A 19,657-nucleotide genomic window follows, 5' to 3' on the forward strand; every position below is an offset into this window, starting at 1 on the left:
TGTCGCTGCGAGTAACACAAAAGTACAAAGTTGCAAAAGCGAGTGAGAGTTAAAGAATTTGAAGAAAAGCTATCTGGAGCATGTACAAACTGATATTAATCTTGTCTAGTGCTGTCAAATCTGAGAGCAAACAAAACAAATGCAGTATAATGCCCTCCGCTGTCTTAGTTTAATTGGTCACATGACTGCATCATTTGACTAAAATGCGTCATCGTTTCCGGAAGCCTGTGGTTATGCAGTCCACACTGTGATGTGAAAATGGCATTTTCAAATGTATCCGCTTTGGAGAGCTCAGTGTGGACGGAAGGCCAAAAAGGAGAGAAAAATGATGTCTTTTCAAATATAAACGTATTAGTGTGGACATGGCCTTGCTGTTTTCAATAAATTGTATGCTCAAAAAATGTTTTCTCTCACTTCGATTTCTTCTTGTTGCATGTTGAAGCTCTCCTTGGAACCTTGTTAAGATCCAACTATGCAAAATATGATTTTTTTGCCATTTTTCCCAGTGTTCTTAAACTTTTGATCGGGACTGCACAATCTGTGGAAATGAGCTTTCTCGAAGGGTAGGCTGGCCTCTCCCTTAGAGATAGGGTGAGGAGCTTGGCCATTTTGGAGGGGCTCAGAGTAGAACCACTATTCTTCCACATCGAAATGAGCCAGTAGAAGTGACACTGACAAGGATTCCTCCTGGGTACCTCCTGCCTGAGATGTTCTGAGGATGTCCCACCAGAAGGAGCCTCCAGGGCAGACCCTGGACACACTGGAGAGATATCTCTTGGCTGGTGCATGATGTAGTGACTGTTTCTTCTTCAGTCACCTTTTTCACTTACTGTGTGTTTATACACCACTTTAATTATTAATTATTATTTATCTCTTGCTCTATTCCTTAGTTTACCTATTCCTTTAAAAAGCTCACGTTTAACTGTTCCCTTTTAACTGGTGCTTCTAAACTGGCTGGTGGCATAAATGTTTGTTTGTAATGTGTGACTCTGACCCTGTAACAAGCTAACAACCTCTCCAAGGTGTAACCTGCCTCTTACCCTATGACTGTAATAGTTCCAGCGACACTGTGACCATGACTTGGATATACAAAACAAAAAAAATGGATTTTTGTGAACTGAATATGCTGGACTTTACTGGACACAATATGACATCAACATGGATTTCTTTTTTCCCCCAACATTTTATATAATATACAATTAACTGATCATGAAAATCATTTAAAACTAAGAATGGTATTACTTAATGAGACACTAGACACTACAAAAGTAGCCTGGCTTTACCTATGATACAATTCAAAAGTCTGTATTTTTCAAAGGATGTTGTTTACAAAGGATGTACAGAATACATTTAAAAGCTAAGGATGGATAAAAATGTATGACCTTTGTAAATAAAATACAAGAATTTTTAATATTTAATAAAGAACCTGAAACCAGCCCTCTGTAAAACATTTCATGAACATAACGTACAAAGCAAATGTCGTGTGTCACTCTGTCTCACTGGGAGGATTGACAGCAGATCCTTGAATGATGTCTCTGATTCTCTGTGTATCCACCAACAGCGCTTCATTATTAGGGTCAATCTTCAGAGCAGCAAGGAAGTCTTGGAGCCCTGAAATTAAATTGTAGGTAGATCAGTTGAGACCTGGACACCTTTTGAGTCACTGTAAAAAACACGCTCCACATATTTGACCTTACCCTTGCCCTTAGGTAGGACAAAGTTACTGTCATGCAAGTTACAACTCAAGCCTTGAGTCATGGCTAACAAGTTCTAAGTAAAGTCCGAAACAAATCACTGAGTGCAACACATCAACTTATTGACATTTTAAAGCAACAAACCTTCTGGATAGGCCTGCAGCTCGCAGAAGGCAGATCCTCGACGGACAAAAGCTCGAACTCTGGCAGCTGCATTGGCAGGGACTGGTGGAGTCAGCAGATCAAGTGCCTGCAGTAAAAAAGTGGGCAGATGTTTACTGTATGCTATTCCTCTGGAAAGTAAATAAATCTTGACCATTCATTGTCAGAGTTGGACCATCCAGAGCATCTGTCAGTCCACCTGTGCAACAAATCCAGTTGTGAAATTTTCTCGCTGCTAAAGTCAATGTTTGTGGTTTTATAACAAAGTGGAAGCCACTGGGAACAACAGCAACTTCAGCCACAAAGTGGCCGACCACGTAAATCAACCGAGCAGGGTCAGCCGATACACAGAAGTTCTGCAGAGTCTGTTTATTTACCATTAGAGCAGTGGATTGGTCTTTTATATGTTCCACTGGAGCACTCAAAGTGCTTTACACAACATGCCTCTTTCACCCATTCATAAAAGCAAATTTTTTTACTTGAGTGCTTTGTATCTAAGATTCACACATTCACACTCATACTCCAATTGTCATGGTCTGGCAGTTCTCACCGGCAGACCTGCCCGTTGTGTCCATGTTTGTGGTGTTTTTTGTTCTCCCTCCTTTTCCCCGTTTCCCCGTTATGTGTGTTTATGTTGACGTTCGTGCTCCCGGAAGTTTAGGATCCCCAATGATCATTCGATCCAAAAGTGTTCCTGCTGTGGAGGCAGCCAAACCTGTCGCTCATCAGCTGTCGCCAGCTGCAGCTGATTGAGAGCGTCCTAACAGTGTGGCTGGATCGTTGAGTTTACCTCATCAGTACAGCCGTGGACTTGCTTTTGAAAAACCTCGCTCTGGAGATGGATTGCCTAGCTAACTCACTGTGTTTATCTTCACTAGGAATCGGGAGCAGAGTGTGTTTTCACAGGAGCAGAGTCACGGATTCAAATTCAAATTCAAATTCAAATTTTTTATTTGTCACGTACACAGTCATACACAGTACGATATGTAGTGAAATGCTTGGACAACTGCTCGTGACCTAAAGAAAACAAAAAAGGAAAAGGCTATGAATAAGATAAGAAATAAATATGAAAAATTAAAAAGGGTAAATTTAACTAGGAAGGAATAAAATATAAATGAAGGTTAAAAATGAAATAACTGTACAACACAAATTAGAATGAAGGGTAAATTTAACTGGGAAGAATAAGATAAAATATATAAATTAAAGTTGAAAATAAAATAACTGTACAACAAAATACACAATACACAATATAGAACTATATAAGAATGTATGAAGAAATCTAAATATAAATAAATATATACACAATAACAGCAGCTGTACAAGTATTAACCGGAAATGAAGGATATAGTGACCAGTGTTGTGCAAAACCAATGTCCAGAAAGTCCAGTGTGTGTAAGAACTGTATGTGTGGGTCAGTACTGTGTGGTGGTGTGATTGAGAGACCGTATCGCCTGCGGGAAGAAGCTCCTCCTCAGTCTCTCTGTGTTGGTCTTCAGGGAGCGGAATCGCTTTCCTGACCTCAGCAGAGAGAACAGTCTGTTGTTGGGATGGCTGAGGTCCTTCACGATCTTCCTGGCCTTGGTCCAGCACCGCCTGCTGTAGATTGAGTGCAGGTCAGGGAGCTCGGAGCGGATGGTGCGCTCAGCTGACCGCACAACCCTCTCTAGAGCTCGTCTGTCCTGCATGGTGCTGTTCCCGAACCAGGTTAAGATGTTTCCCGCCAGGATGCTCTCTATGGTGCACGAGTAAAAGTTCCTGAGCACCTTGGAGGGCAGTTGGAAGTCTCTCAAGCGTCTGAGGTGGTAGAGACGCTGTCGGGCCTTTTTCACCACAGTGTTGATGTGACAGGACCATGACAGGTCCTGCGTGATGTGAACTCCGAGGTATTTGAAGCTGTCCACTCTCTCCACTGGGCACTCGTTGATGACGGGGGTCTGGTAGTTCCTCTCCTGCTTAGTGCTGAAGTCCACTATCAGCTCCTTTGTCTTACTGACGTTTAGAAGGAGGTTGTTCCTCTGGCACCAGTTCTCCAGATTCCTAATCTCCTTCAGGTAGGCCGTCTCGTTGTTATCAGAGATCAGGCTCACCACGACGGTGTCGTCAGCAAACTTGATGATGGTGGTGGAGCTGGTAGTGGCCACACAGTCATATGTGTACAAAGAGTACAGCAGGGGGCTCAGAACACACCCCTGGGGGGCTCCAGTGCTGAGAGTGGTGGAGGCTGAGACATGTCTGCCCATCCTTACTGCCTGTGGTCTGCCAGTTAGGAAGTTGGAGATCCACTGACACATAGATGAGCTGAGTCCCAGATGCTCCAGCTTGGTGGTGAGTGTGGAGGGAATTATGGTGTTAAATGCAGAGCTGTAGTCTATGAAGAGCATTTTAACATAATTCCCCCTTCTAGTGTTCAAGTGAGTGAGTGATGTGTGGAGGAGATGAGAGATGGCATCGTCTGTGGAACGATTTGGACGGTAAGCGAACTGTAGTGGGTCCAGTGTGTCTGGTAGTGAAGAAATGATGAAGTCTCTGACCAGGCGTTCAAAGCACTTCATCACTACTGAGGTGAGGGCTACAGGGCGATAGTCATTGAGAGAAGCAGGGTGGGGTTTCTTCGGGACAGGAACAATGATGGACTCTTTGAAGCATGTGGGGATCACCGACTGAGATAAAGAGATGTTGAATATCTCAGTGAACACAGGAGCTAGCTGGTATGCGCAGTCTCTGAGGATACGACCTGGGATGCCGTCTGGTCCTGCTGCTTTCCTGGTGTTCACTCTCTTGAAGGCTCTCCTTACTTCATGCTCGGAGATGACGAGCACGTTTCCGGTGCTGGCAGTATCTTCCTGTCTGCAGCCGTTAGCGCCGCTAACACTAGCATTGTTGGAGACCTTAGCTGCAGCCTCGAAGCGAGCATAGAAAGTGTTCAGCTCGTCTGCCAGAGTCACGGCCGCGTTCGTCATACCGGTTGTTGGTGCTTTATAGTCCGTTATTGTCCTTAGTCCCCGCCACAGGCTCCTAGAGTCACTCTGTTGGAGTTGTGACTCTAGTTTCCTCCCGTAGCGCTGCTTCGCCTCTTTCACCGCCCTCCGCACGTTATATGACGCGGCTTTGTACGGGTCCATGTCCCCCGTCATGAGTCCCGTGTTGTAGGCAGCGGTGCGGGATCTCAGAGCGTCGCGGATGGTTTTATCCACCCACGGCTTCTGGTTGGGAAACGTTGTGATAGTCTTTGTCTCCATGGTATCATCCGCTAGTTTCCCGATGAATCCCACAACCGCTTCCGTAAACACGTTGACGTCATCGTCGGAGCTGTTTCTGAACATGCCCCAGTCTGCGTCATCGAGTGCGTCCTGTAACGCGGCCACCGATTGATCCGTCCAGCGCGCGACCTTCCTCTGAACCGGAACTTCCTGTTTCAGCCTTTGTTTGTATTTTGGCATGAGGAAGATGGCGGCGTGATCAGATTTGCCAAACGGGGGGCGGGATTGTGCCTTGTAGCCGTCCTTGACCGTAGTGTAGCAGTGGTCCAGTGTCCTTTCACCCCTGGTGGGGCAGGTGATGTGTTGATAAAAGTTCGGCGCTGCGCGTTTGAGGTTGGCGCTATTAAAGTCCCCCGTCACAATAAGCGCAGCGTCCCGGTGTTGTGTCTGGTGCTGTGTGAGTGCCTCATGCAGCTCGCATAAGGCGGTGACCGTGTCCGCTTGTGGTGGAATATAAACGGCACTTACAATGACCGATGTAAATTCCCGAGGTAGATAAAAAGGACGACACATGATGGACAGTAGTTCCAGATTTGGTGTGCAGGAGCGTGTGAGAGGAACAACGTTCGCACTGTTGCACCAGTTGTTGTTCACCATTAAACACACGCCGCCTCCCCTTGACTTCCCCGAGTCCCGTGTCCTGTCCATGCGGTGAACCGAGAAGAACTCGGCCGGCTGGATGGCGTGGTCCGGCACCGCTGGGTTCAGCCATGTCTCGGTGAAGCAGAGGAGATTGCAGTCCCGAATGTCTCTCTGGAACTTTATCCTGGCCCTGAGGTCGTCAAGCTTGTTCTCCAGTGACTGGACGTTGGCGAGCAGGATGCTAGGCAGAGGTGTGCGGTGTGCACGAGCTCTCAGCCTGTTCCTGACGCCGGCTCGCTTCCCTCTAGGCCGCCGCCGCTTCCCTTTGTTCTCCCTCGAGATCTCACTCGGCCAGCTCGGATCCGGAGTTAAAAACTTCGAATTGTGAGTACATTGTATACCAATAGAAACAAGAGTGTCACTGTCATACCTAATGTACCCAATGGTGATGATTTTGCCGATTTAGAAACGCTGAAAACTAACTTAAAAAGCAAAGACAAAGAAAAAGTGGTCGGAGCAGTCGTGACGGCAGCCGACCTCACCGGCGCCATCTTATTTGCATGGGAGTTTGCCATTTCACTGTTCACGGACACAAGCACTGTGTGGGGATTTTGAAGAAGATCACCTTGCCGGGACTTGTATATATTTTACCTGTTGTTTTTCACTGTAAATAAATTCACTATTTTCTCTCAGAAGAGTCCCGTGTTTGGGTCCGGATCCTACCTACACCCTGACCCCATTGGATGCTTCAGAGAATACCTTGCGGTTAGTATCTTGTCCAAGGATAATTGTCATGTAGACCGAGGCAGCCAAGGTCCTTCTGAATAGTAGATGGCCTGGTTTACCCCCTAAACCACAGACACCCCTTCTCCATCTGGCAATCCGATGGATGAGTTTTGGTTTGTGTCAGCAGAACAGTACTTGTCTGACTGCAAGTGTAAAGTTTGGTGAAGGCGGGATTATGGTGTGGGGTTATTTTTCAGGTGTTGAAACTCTTAATGCTTCAGCATACTAAGACATTTTGGGCAATTTCATGCTCCCAACTTCATGAGAACAGTTTGGGGATGGTCCCCAAGTGTTCCAACATAACTGCACACCAGCACACAAACCAAGGTCCTTAAAGACATGGATGAAGATGTTTGGTGTGGAAGAACTTTATAGGCCTGCAGCGAGTCCAGATCTCAACGTACAGAACACCCTTGTAATTAATTAGTGCAGAGACTAATTCTTCCCAGGTCTACTTATCCTTGTGCTGACTCCCAATTAATGTCTGAACTCATAAATGCACTTTTGAAATAATGGTCAAAAATTTCTATAAACACACTCCTAAACATTGTGGAAAGCCTTCCCAGAAGAGTTAAAGCTGTTATATCAGCAAAGGGACCTTATCATCATATCAAACCCTATGGATTAAGACTGGGATGTTAAAACGTAAGTTCATATACATTGGTTGATGAGCGAATACTGTTCGCAATACAGGATATAATGCAGTGATCCTAGTTCAAATCTGTTCTGAGGCCATTTAATGCAACTCCCAGCTTTCTGCCTGTCTATCACAAAAAAGACTAAAAAAGGTAAAAGTAAAAATTAAAAAAGCTATAAAAGAAAAAATACCTGAGAGGAGTCTTCAATGGCCTTGTGAAAATTTCTTAACTTCAGATGGCATGCGGCCCTGTTCGAATGCAAAGCAGGGATCTTCCCCATAACCCTGATAGCCAAGCTATAGGCATTCACTGCTCCCAGGAAGTCCCCAGTGGCAAAACATTTGCTAAAAAATAAAGTTCTGTTAAACAGAGCTGATAACAAGGAAAATACAATTAATTAAACAGTGAAATTAAGCACGAAAAAAAAAAATTTCAGTTACCCCAAAAATAACAATAGTTTGTACTTAGAAAAATAACAAAAAGTAAACCTCCTTAGAGACACTTTGAAAGTACAGGTAAGGAAAACAGTTAGTTAACAGTCAAACTGTTAAAAAATGTTTTGGAGCTTGTTAAACTCTGCCCCTAGAAAATATTTCAATCAATAAAAAACAAAATCAAAAAACCCAAACTAACACTAAACTAATAATAACCAGACTAAAAAAGGACATCCACCCTGGAAACTAAACTGAACTGAAATTGGAAAGAAAATCTTGAAAGTTACTAAAAATTATAAAAAAAATAATTTAAATGTTTTTTTAAACTAAACTCTGTTTGCTGACACACTTCACTCACTCTCCTTTGTCCTTTAACCAGTAAGGGTTCCTCTCCTCTTCCTTCAGGTCTTTTAGCTCACCAACATCCACATTCACTTTTCGTCGGGTTTCAGCTTGTTTTCTCAGCCACTAGTTGGTTAAAAACAAACAAACAAACAAACAAACAAACAAACAAACAAACAAACAAACAAACAAACAAACAAACAAACAAACAAACAAACAAAAAAAGCATATAAAAAAAGTGACAAAGGTGTGTCTTCCATCCTACTGGGTGATCTTCAGTATTTGAAATTATTCTCAATAGCAGGGCCAGCAGTAATGTTATCTGTTTTACAAACAAAAGCCAGATCTACATAAGTGATCAAATAGCAGTGACTGTAGAAAACATGTACAACCTGACAGCTCCCCCAAAATGAATCCAAAGCATCTCTATTGCCCCCTGGTGCCTGACTGCAGTATTAATCATAAACCCCATGTCTTCCATGTTAGCAGATAACACTGGGGTCAAACTGTCAAACTAAATCAAAAGTTGCTTCACCAAGTTGCTTTGCAATCACTAAGAAACCTGCGCATCTCTGCTTGGAAACTGCAGATAAAGCCTGAATTTTGAGAGGTGGTCCAGTATTTACTTTCCAACAGAGTCAAATGTTAGGGTACCACCCAGTGTTTTGGTTATTGGACTTTTTGGACCTTGTTTATCGTTATAATGTTCCACGTTTCTTAGTCTTTATTTGGTATTGTTTAGTTTTCTTGTGCTTTTTAGTTTCATCCTTTGTATTTCCATACATAGAAAAAGAAAAGTATGGAAATACAAAGGATGAGACGTATGTATAAACTGTTTCCCAGTTTAGTCAGTCTTGTCTTCATGTTTGTTTGCCTAGTTGTCTGTTTTACCAGTTGTGACTCTGTGTGCGTCTCTCACCCTCTGTCTCTCGTCCCTCGCTCTGTTATGTGTCTCAGTGTGTGTGTTTCTCGTACTTCCTGTTTAGTTTGCCTGTAAGTCCTGCATCTTTGACAGCGACTGTCTGCTCTACACTGACAGCCTGAGGTGTTCTGCAGTAAACTGCACTAACTGTCAGAAAGACGTGTGGCATCATCACCCTTTTTTGTTAAGCTAAAGGTGTTTGTAAGCTAATCAGTAATTAGTCCTTAGCTATCGTGCTAAAATGAACAGTCAGCTGTTGGGGAAAGCTGGTGTTAGTTTACTAATCCATGCATATCAAATAAAGCTTATCCTTATCCTTATCAATCAAATTAACCTGAAAAAAAACCTACTGTATGTTTGAATGTTTCAAAATATTGTATACTTCAATCCCTCATAAATAGCACGTTTAACACAGTTTTAACAGAAGATGAAGTACTGAGAGGACTGAAAATGTTGCCACTGTATTCTTCACAATGACTGGCTGTAATATCACTTCCAGTTTGTAACTTCTGTTTCTTGATAACACAACTGATTTTAACTAAATAAAAGACACAAGATTAATTGGGGAAAAAAAAGTGTGAAAAATATAACAAAGTCTAATATGCTGTGCTGAAACCAAATATAAACATTTGGTGTTTAAACAAATTGTATGTTTAATTTCTCCACTAATTAATTTTTCAGCACCAGCTGTTTATATTTATTTATATTTTTTTTTACATGTCAGCTGTCAGCAGAACTGTAGACTCACGAAATGTGAAGAAAACATTACCTGTCGGTAGAGTGAAGATCCACTTTATTTCGGTTTGAGAGATAAACTGAACTGCACATTTGACATTTGGTGATGATTCTTTTTTCTTTGTGGTAATATGATCTGCCCTCAGATTCAGACCTCAGAACCATCCAGTGATAACAGATAAATCACACTATATATGCTCATTTAATCTTGGAGTAAATTTGTCATAACTCATAAATTAACTGATCAAAAAAAGCTAAAGGTACCAAATGATGTACTGTCAGTGAAAGCTGTAGGTGTTTTACTGAGAAAGCTAAAGGCAAAAAGGGATTAATCATCTATATAACTTATAAAGAAAGACACATTAAGAATTGTAAACTGGAGTGTTTGTTTTGTTGTTTAGCAAGCTTCATACTACTAGGACCAAGCTGGCCTTAACCCAGGAAATCCAGACCAGCTTTGGTCCTAATGGTTTCTGCAGCTTGTTTTTCCCCAGGGTGAATTTAGCTGCTGATAATATTGTGGACTCTCTTTGTTTATGTCATCCCCAGTCTTATGTTCAAATCACAAAAGACAACATCTAATTTGCAGATTATTCAGATATTTACAGTAACTCTGGGCCTCTGTGGAGTGTGCAGTTGATGTCGTCTCCAGTTATAAAACGAGGATAAAAAAAACTAAGGAGTGATGAATTATTCAAACATAATGACAGCAACAAAGGTGTGTAGCATGGCTAACTAGCCAACAACAAACCTTTAATGCAGTGCATTAAAAGACCCCATGTGTGAAGTGCATGGGGGCACTTTTGCAGTCACCAGCGTGTGAGTGGATGGGAGTGTGACGCAGCATCTCAGTCCTACTGGGCAGATTCTGGCTTTAAAAAATTCCACATGGTAGCCCTCACAAGTGCACAGTGGGAAGTAGTGAAGCCATGGCATCCATCTGTCATACAGTCAGTACAGCTAAGATGCAAAAATACTCCATATTATTTTTTTTCTATTTCAGTTTTTCCCCCCCAGTGGATTAATGTTATCTTTGGGGACCAAGGGAGTGTACAGTTATCCAAATACCTGAATGAACAACCACATTTTGTATTATATAAATGATCATGCAATAATTTATTTGCTACACTCTGTACATATGTATGTTAAGTGTGATTAAAATCCTAACTCTTAGACTGGAGCCACAGTCCATTGTATTGTTGTTCAAATACTCTCTTAAAGTGGTTATTTAAACTCCATACTCCATAATTCTTTTTGGTGGTGGTATTGGTTTTCACAGCATTCAGGAACTCACCTCCTCCTCCTCTGGAAGTCTGGACTCTCTGAGAGCTGTTGGAAAGATTCTTGGGGTGAATGTAACTTGAATGTTTCCACTGAGTCTTGGAGGAGGGAGTTCATGTTGGGCTTTCTTGCTCTTTGCATTACTGTTGCTTCTTTGATCTGCAAGCAGGAGTATGTTCATTAATATCAGCCTGTATAACGCCAAATCTAAGCACCAGGAAAAAACAATGTAGACTGCAAGACAAAATTGGACCATTTGTCATTCTATGAAGCTTCACTTTAAGCACTTTGCCTACCTCACATCCATGGCCAATTTATAATTACCAATTAACCTAATATACATGTTTTTGGACTATGTGGTAAAGCTGAAGTACTCAGAGGAAGGCAGACACAGGATAAGATGCAAACCCCACACAGAAAAACTCTGGGAGTCTTTCTGTGTGGAGCTGAGACTCAAACCAGGAACCTTCTTGCTATGAGGCAACAGCTCTAACCATGACACCATGCTACCTAAAAGAAGTGTAATGATGGCTTGAGGTTAACAATGTTAATTCAGAGCAAGAGGGTCCTGGGTTCAAACCCAGTTGGAGGCCCTTTCCGTGGACTGCAGGCTCGCCATGTGCTTGCATAGTTTTTCCTGTCCTTGCAAAACATCCTAGGTGAATGCTGCCTATGTCACCTCAAGAGTTGCATTTCCTGCTTTTTTGTTTATTTGTGTTTTTTTTTTACTCACCCAATTTCATTTTTTCTTGGTTGGGAGGTCCACATTTTTGCCTCTCTGTCTCTGTTCTTAGTTGGCGTGCTTTGGCTTTTTGATTTTGCAATTTTAGCTGGACATCCTGCTCTGCTTTTTGTTGTTGTCTGAAATGCCATGCAGCCAACTCTTGTGTGGTTTTCTCTTGTTCTGTGTCCTTTATCTTCTGGATACTGTCGCGTTCCTCTTTTTCAAGCTGAACTCAAGGAAAATATAACAAAACACTAGAGGCTCTTTTCAGGATCAAACAGGAGAATTTGGTGATTAAACAGAGTGGAAAATTACCTTTATCACTGTCTCCAGAGCATATTTGTTCTCTTCTTGTTGTTTTGCTGCCTTGTTTCTAGACTCTGAAGAAAGCTTTTCGTGGTATTTTAACAGGGCCCTCTGTCTGATCTCCATTTTTTCTTTATTATCTGAAAAACATTATGAACTTAATTTAATCAAGTAATTTCACTAAGATTAAAATCCCAAGTAAAGCCTGCTAGGGTTGGTTGGGCAACTGGGCGAATATCTATCAACAACTGAACTGAAGTAATACTAAAGCTGAAGTAACTTCATGTGCCCAACACGTTTATGAATACTGAACAGGCAGGGCACAGAAAGGGTAGAAAAATATGCAGTGATTTCCAATTTTGATAGAAGCTGTGCACAGAGCATCAGCAGAGGAACAAACAAGGAACAAACTTCTAAAACACTCCTGATGTGATTTGAAGCATTTTGAAGAGCAAAACAAAGCTCGGGATAATGCTCTCCCTCTAGTGTCTAAGGGTAAAGAAATAGCAGCTTAATATGAGCTCCAGTGACTAGTTCAGTGTCTCCCACACCTATACCTCACCTGGTATATTTGGTGATTAATTTTAGCATTTCTTATTTTTATTTTTTTTATTAATCTATAAGAATGATCATCCCGGGGATGAGATATTTACCAAAGTATCTGGCAAATAAAATATCTGAGGAGAAGAACCTTATAACCAATCAACCAGCTGGTTAACCAATGAAGTGTGTGTGGCTCTTTTTCTGGTGCAAATATAAACGGACACATATTTATGTGTGTCATGTTAAAAAGATGCTACATTCTTTTTCAATTCTAAGGTTTTACATATCAGGACATAATAGAAAATGGCACTTAGCATGTCTTAAAATGAGATAAACAATGACATGGCTTACCTAACAAAACCCCTGCAAAAATGCACAAGCACTGTTTGAAAAAATAAGCCTACCAGTTGGTATCACAGTTTTTCTTGATTTCACAGCAGAAAAACATTCTCACTACTCTTAGTGCAGCTCTCAAATCAGTAATGCATTTCCCCACCCATAATAGCTTTTGTCATTGTTTTTATGGACACTACTATTGTTTTCATGTTGTTTTCAACATTAACAGTTTGTACTTTGTCAATCATGGACTACGAAATGGAGCAGTCGTTAGCCATATCCCCTACATGGATGGCATCAAGCTGTATGCCAGGAGTGAAAAAGACATCGACTCACTGACAGATGTACAGCTAGAAGTATAGTTGGATTCTGGGAATCCCGCAGATAAATGGGAACCATGAAGAGGCCGCTAGGAAAGCCACAACTCATGGATCTTTGTTGTCTCATGAGATAACAGATGCACAAACTGGTGATGGCTAACCAACCAGACATAGACAAGCAGAGAAAGATGGCCGTAATGACAGACGTAGCTATACCAAGTGATAGCAACGTCAGATGTATAAAGGCTAATTTACACCCCACTCTCAAAAACTGATATAGATTTAACACTTGCCTGTGTAACTAGATTTAAGAAATACGTGCTTAGAGTTTAAGTTCTTAAAAAATGTTTACTGCCATCTTGTGCTAGTACAGAACATGACATCATCAGGTTTCTTGGTTGGTTGCAGTCAATACACTCACATTAGTTTATGTTAGCTAATTTTAACAGAACCAATAACCCAAGGGAAGACAAGGGAAGGCAGTACAAAGGTGACCCCTTAGGGGGCCTTAGGGGGCCACCTTTGTACTGCCCCGAGCTGCAACAATGTTTATCTTAAGAAACCAAGAATATACTGTTCACTTTCACTCTGTCTCTTAAGCAGTAAGCGTTTCTTCATTGGACTAGCTGCACTGAGACAGAAAAATCCACCTGTTAGCCATAATTTTCGTTTTTATAAACCATTTTATGAATCAGAACAGTGTGGAGGGGAGCCTGTTTGAGTCAGGTGACAGGTGGTTCGCTGGATGGACAAGCTGGAGCCAGAAACTGTTTTTTCCTTGTGTGGCTGGATGTACAGAGAGGTGCAATCAGCTGATGTGATCAGCGCTATTTTATGCAATAAAATAGTCTCTCTATCCCAAGAACACTCAAACAGTTAACAACATATCAGGTTACTACATGTGCCTCACACTACAAACATAACTATGTTTCTTATCGAGGCATAATTGGGAATCCAATGATGTCATGCTAAACATGTTTTGATAACTTTAACTTTCAGCACTTATGTTTTAAATCCAGCTACACAGTAAGTTTTATATCCTTGTCAGTTTATGAAACCAGGGCTCCATGATGTAAATTAGCCTTAATACAGGAAGTGTTTCAAGTCAATTTTACATAATTTTACAAGCTTGTAATTGCCAGATAAAAGCCCTCAAGAGACACTGTTCACAGGAAAACATCCAGCTTACCACATCAAAAACTTCAGGACTGCTGCATGACCAACTCTGTCTCTTCTTGAACTGTCACATGTACAAATGTATTATGATACATTATCATGGGTTCAGAAGACCAGAGCCTTGTTGTTTACTGAAATGACCACAAGTTGAAGCTCTTACCCGTACTTATCATCAGATGCTTCCACACTTTGTTGGTCCTTTTTGGCAAAGTGATGACTGCACATCCATTTGCAACCCTTACTGCGATTCTGTCATCATCAACAGGCTCAAACAAGAAGGCTTCAAACAGATAAGGCGGGAAATGCACCTGTGAATGAATACATATTATACTGTAAGAATTGTTGTTAAGAGAAATGTAAGACCATCTTCTGGTTCTTGTTTAGCGATTAATTTGAATTGAATTTTGAATTTATATGTACAGATATATATTTTTTTTATACATACATACATACATACATACATACATACATACATATATATATATATATATATATATATATATATATATATATATATATATATACACATACATACAGTGGGGCAAAAAAGTATTTAGTCAGCCACCGATTGTGCAAGTTCCCCCACTTAAAATGATGACAGAGGTCAGTAATTTGCACCAGAGGTACACTTCAACTGTGAGAGACAGAATGTGAAAAAAAAATCCATGAATCCACATGGTAGGATTTGTAAAGAATTTATTCGTAAATCAGGGTGGAAAATAAGTATTTGGTCACCTCAAACAAGGAAAATCTCTGGCTCTCACAGACCTGTAACGTCTTCTGTAAGACGCTTTTCTGTCCCCCACTCGTTACCTGTATGAATGGCACCTGTTTGGACTCATCATCTGTATAAAAGACACCTGTCCACAGCCTCAAACAGTCAGACTCCAAACTCCACCATGGCCAAGACCAAAGAGCTTTCGAAGGACACCAGGAAAAGTATTGTAGACCTGCACCAGACTGGGAAGAGTGAATCTACAATAGGCAAGCAGCTTGGTGTGAAAAAATCAACTGTGGGAGCAATCATCAGAAAATGGAAGACATACAAGACCACTGATAATCTCCCTCGATCTGGGGCTCCACGCAAGATCTCATCCCGTGGGGTCAAAATGATCATGAGAACGGTGAGCAAAGATCCCAGAACCACACGGGGGGACCTGGTGAATGACCTGCAGAGAGCTGGGACCAAAGTAACAAAGGTCACCATCAGTAACACACTACAACGGCAGGGAATCAAATCCCGCAGTGCCAGACGTGTTCCGCTGCTGAAGCCAGTGCATGTCCAGGCCCGTCTGAAGTTTGCCAGAGAGCACATGGATGATACAGCAGAGGATTGGGAGAATGTCATGTGGTCAGATGAAACCAAAGTAGAACTTTTTGGTATAAACTCCACTCGTCGTGTTTGGAGGAAGAAGAATACTGAGTTGCATCCCAAGAACACCATACCTACTGTGAAGCATGGGGGTGGAAACATCATGCTATGGGGCTGTTTTTCTGCCAAGGGGACAGGACGACTGATCCGTGTTAAGGACAGAATGAATGGGGCCATGTATCGTGAGATTTTGAGCCAAAACCTCCTTCCATCAGTGAGAACTTTGAAGATGAAACGAGGCTGGGTCTTCCAACATGACAATGATCCAAAACACACCACCCGGGCAACAAAGGAGTGGCTCCGTAAGAAGCATTTGAAAGTCCTGGAGTGGCCTAGCCAGTCTCCAGACCTCAACCCCATAGAAGATCTGTGGCGGGAGTTGAAAGTCCGTGTTGCTCGGCGACAGCCCCAAAACATCACTGCTCTCGAGAAGATCTGCATGGAGGAATGGGCCAAAATACCAGCTACTGTGTGTGCAAACCTGGTAAAGACCTATAGTAAACGTTTGACCTCTGTTATTGCCAACAAAGGTTATGTTACAAAGTATTGAGTTGTATTTTTGTTATTGACCAAATACTTATTTTCCACCCTGATTTACGAATAAATTCTTTACAAATCCTACCATGTGGATTCATGGATTTTTTTTTCACATTCTGTCTCTCACAGTTGAAGTGTACCTCTGGTGCAAATTACTGACCTCTGACATCATTTTAGGTGGAGGAACTTGCACAATCGGTGGCTGACTAAATACTTTTTTGCCCCACTGTACAGGGAGTGCAGAATTATTAGGCAAGTTGTATTTTTGAGGAATAATTTTATTATTGAACAACAACCATGTGCTCAATGAACCCAAAAAACTCATTAATATCAAAGCTGAATGTTTTTGGAAGTAGTTTTTAGTTTGTTTTTAGTTTTAGCTATTTTAGGGGGATATCTGTGTGTGCAGGTGACTATTACTGTGCATAATTATTAGGCAACTTAACAAAAAACAAATATATACCCATTTCAATTATTTATTTTTACCAGTAAAACCAATATAACATCTCCACATTCACAAATATACATTTCTGACATTCAAAAACAAAACAAAAACAAATCAGCGACCAATATAGCCACCTTTCTTTGCAAGGACACTCAAAAGCCTGCCATCCATGGATTCTGTCAGTGTTTTGATCTGTTCACCATCAACATTGCGTGCAGCAGCAACCACAGCCTCCCAGACACTGTTCAGAGAGGTGTACTGTTTTCCCTCCTTGTAAATCTCACATTTGATGATGGACCACAGGTTCTCAATGGGGTTCAGATCAGGTGAACAAGGAGGCCATGTCATTAGTTTTTCTTCTTTTATACCCTTTCTTGCCAGCCACGTTGTGGAGTACTTGGACGCGTGTGATGGAGCATTGTCCTGCATGGAAATCATGTTTTTCTTGAAGGATGCAGACTTCTTCCTGTACCACTGCTTGAAGAAGGTGTCTTCCAGAAACTGGCAGTAGGACTGGGAGTTGAGCTTGACTCCATCCTCAACCCGAAAAGGCCCCACAAGCTCATCTTTGATGATACCAGCCCAAACCAGTACTCCACCTCCACCTTGCTGGCGTCTGAGTCGGACTGGAGCTCTCTGCCCTTTACCAATCCAGCCACGGGCCCATCCATCTGGCCCATCAAGACTCACTCTCATTTCATCAGTCCATAAAACCTTAGAAAAACCAGTCTTGAGATATTTCTTGGCCCAGTCTTGACGTTTCAGCTTGTGTGTCTTGTTCAGTGGTGGTCGTCTTTCAGCCTTTCTTACCTTGGCCATGTCTCTGAGTATTGCACACCTTGTGCTTTTGGGCACTCCAGTGATGTTGCAGCTCTGAAATATGGCCAAACTGGTGGCAAGTGGCATCTTGGCAGCTGCACGCTTGACTTTTCTCAGTTCATGGGCAGTTATTTGGCGCCTTGGTTTTTCCACACGCTTCTTGCGACCCTGTTGACTATTTTGAATGAAACGCTTGATTGTTGGATGATCACGCTTCAGAAGCTTTGCAATTTTGAGACTGCTGCATCCCTCTGCAAGATATCTCACTATTTTTGACTTTTCTGAGCCTGTCAAGTCCTTCTTTTGACCCATTTTGCCAAAGGAAAGGACGTTGCCTAATAATTATGCACACCTGATATAGGGTGTTGATGTCATTAGACCACACCCCTTCTCATTACAGAGATGCACATCACCTAATATGCTTAATTGGTAGTAGGCTTTCGAGCCTATACAGCTTGGAGTAAGACAACATGCATGAAGAGGATGATGTGGACAAAATACTCATTTGCCTAATAATTCTGCACTCCCTGTATATATATATATATATATATATATATATATATATATATATATATATATAATTATTATGATGTCTTAGCAATGGCTTTTTCTTGCTGCAACTCGTCCGTCAAACCTGCAGCTTGAACTCTTCTCTTCTCAGTTGAAACTAAGACTTGTTTACTACAACCACTATTAAGCTGTGCTTGAAGCTGTTGTCCTATCACGCAAGCTGTTAACTCTCAGAAACTTGTCCTCTGGTTCAGTTGTGGCTTTGGGTCTGCCAGACCTATTCCTATCAGAGTGTGCCCCAGTTTTTAAATGCCTTTTGATGGTGAAGGAAACTGTACTCAGTGACACTTTGACTTTCTTGCAATTTCTCTATAGGAAAGACCTACATTTTTAAGTGTTATGATGGTCTGTCTCTCTTCCATTGTTATTTGCCTTTTTCTCGAGGGTATGGTACAGTGTGTTCCGACACTGCTTTTATGCAGACAGAGGGGGACGGTAGAAAAATATCCGGTTGGGAGGGGGGGCTTTAATGATGCATTTGGAAAAACTCATGCAGAAAGCTTAATATGGTCATGTCAATTTATATTTATATATTTCTTTTCCTTCTTTTCCTTTTCACGTAGATGGCAACAAAAGCATTGATAAAAGCGCTCGAAAATATATACGGCAGCTGAGTTGGCTGCTGCTCACAAACTTGATCAAACTGCCGTACATCGTTTCAATATGTCTCAATTCTGTGTGACATAGAAAAAAAATGCTATGCAGTCTAGCTTAGTCTCTGACTGAGACGAGTCCCATAGATATAGTATTTGATACACAAACAGTAAAAATACAAAACTCCTTTATTCAGAACTTTACCTTGAGGTAATCCTCCGTACAGACAATGTCTACCTTCCCGGCATTCGTTCCTTTTAGAGGCACATTAATGTAAAGCGTCGTCTCCGTCTGGGTCCAGACGTAGTCCATCACGACCAGAGGCATTTTTGGGACAACTGAGCTCACTGTTTGATTCACCTGATTTTAGAAGAGCCAGAAGGTTGTGCTTTGATTAAAAAAAATCGCTCTATTTCCTTTCATAAACGTGTCCGACGTGAAGTCCCGTCGCACCTCGCCATGTTACTATGGTAACCATAAACAAAATGCTGACTTTGAGTTTGTCGGAAAAACCTAAACTGAAATTCGTAACGCATAACCACAATGCATTAAACATTTTTATATATTCTTCTATAAAAATCCACAAAGCCGAAATCCATAACCTTTCACAGGAAGTGCACTCAACCTACGTAAGAGGATTAAAGGTGCTGACAAAAAAGTGGGGGAATCATTTCTATTTGTTTGTTGTTGTTGTATTTCCAGAATCCTGAAAAAAAATCTGTTTCTTCAACTGGATTGGACACGGAGAATTCAGGCTTTTTCCCCCTTAGAATTCTGGAAAACAAACAAACAAACAACAACAAAAACCCCAAACAAAAGACTCACACAAATTTTGTTTGCCAGTGGCCCTAATGCTCTTTCATAACAACCTCATCTTTGAGGTTAATTTAATAGAAAGTTTTTTCACTGAAGCTTAACTCTAAGATCTCCTTTCAAAGAGGAGAAGCTACCAGACCCAGACTCAGTGGTTCTCATAACTCACTTCAAAGGTTGTTACTGTTAATCAGCTCCTGTCTTCTCAGATTCAGCTAAATGCTACAAAACTATTCAGATGGTGCTTGACGGTGCAAATGGATAAT

At 41.6% G+C, this 19,657-nt stretch overlaps 1 protein-coding gene across 1 annotated transcript; it reads right to left on the reverse strand.

Annotated features, from left to right (window-relative positions):
- Nucleotides 1-818: 818 nt before the first annotated feature.
- On the reverse strand, nucleotides 819-19,128 carry dnaaf4 (dynein axonemal assembly factor 4). Its single transcript, XM_086299778.1, has 9 exons — nucleotides 18,783-19,128; nucleotides 14,402-14,549; nucleotides 11,876-12,006; nucleotides 11,570-11,786; nucleotides 10,850-10,995; nucleotides 7,915-8,024; nucleotides 7,313-7,466; nucleotides 1,839-1,944; nucleotides 819-1,611 (listed from the first exon to the last, which is right to left on the reverse strand). Exons 1-9 carry the CDS (start codon nucleotides 18,903-18,905, stop codon nucleotides 1,487-1,489), a joined length of 1,260 nt encoding a protein of 419 aa, XP_086155904.1. The 5' UTR covers nucleotides 18,906-19,128; the 3' UTR covers nucleotides 819-1,486.
- Between the last annotated feature and the right edge of the window lie 529 nt (nucleotides 19,129-19,657).

This window comes from Aulonocara sp. 'chitande type north' Nkhata Bay, linkage group LG7 (genome assembly GCF_057382095.1).
Source record: "Aulonocara sp. 'chitande type north' Nkhata Bay isolate Kocher_YH1m ecotype deep benthic linkage group LG7, A_spYH_male_GT1.1, whole genome shotgun sequence".
Taxonomy (NCBI): Eukaryota; Metazoa; Chordata; class Actinopteri; order Cichliformes; family Cichlidae; genus Aulonocara; species Aulonocara sp. 'chitande type north' Nkhata Bay.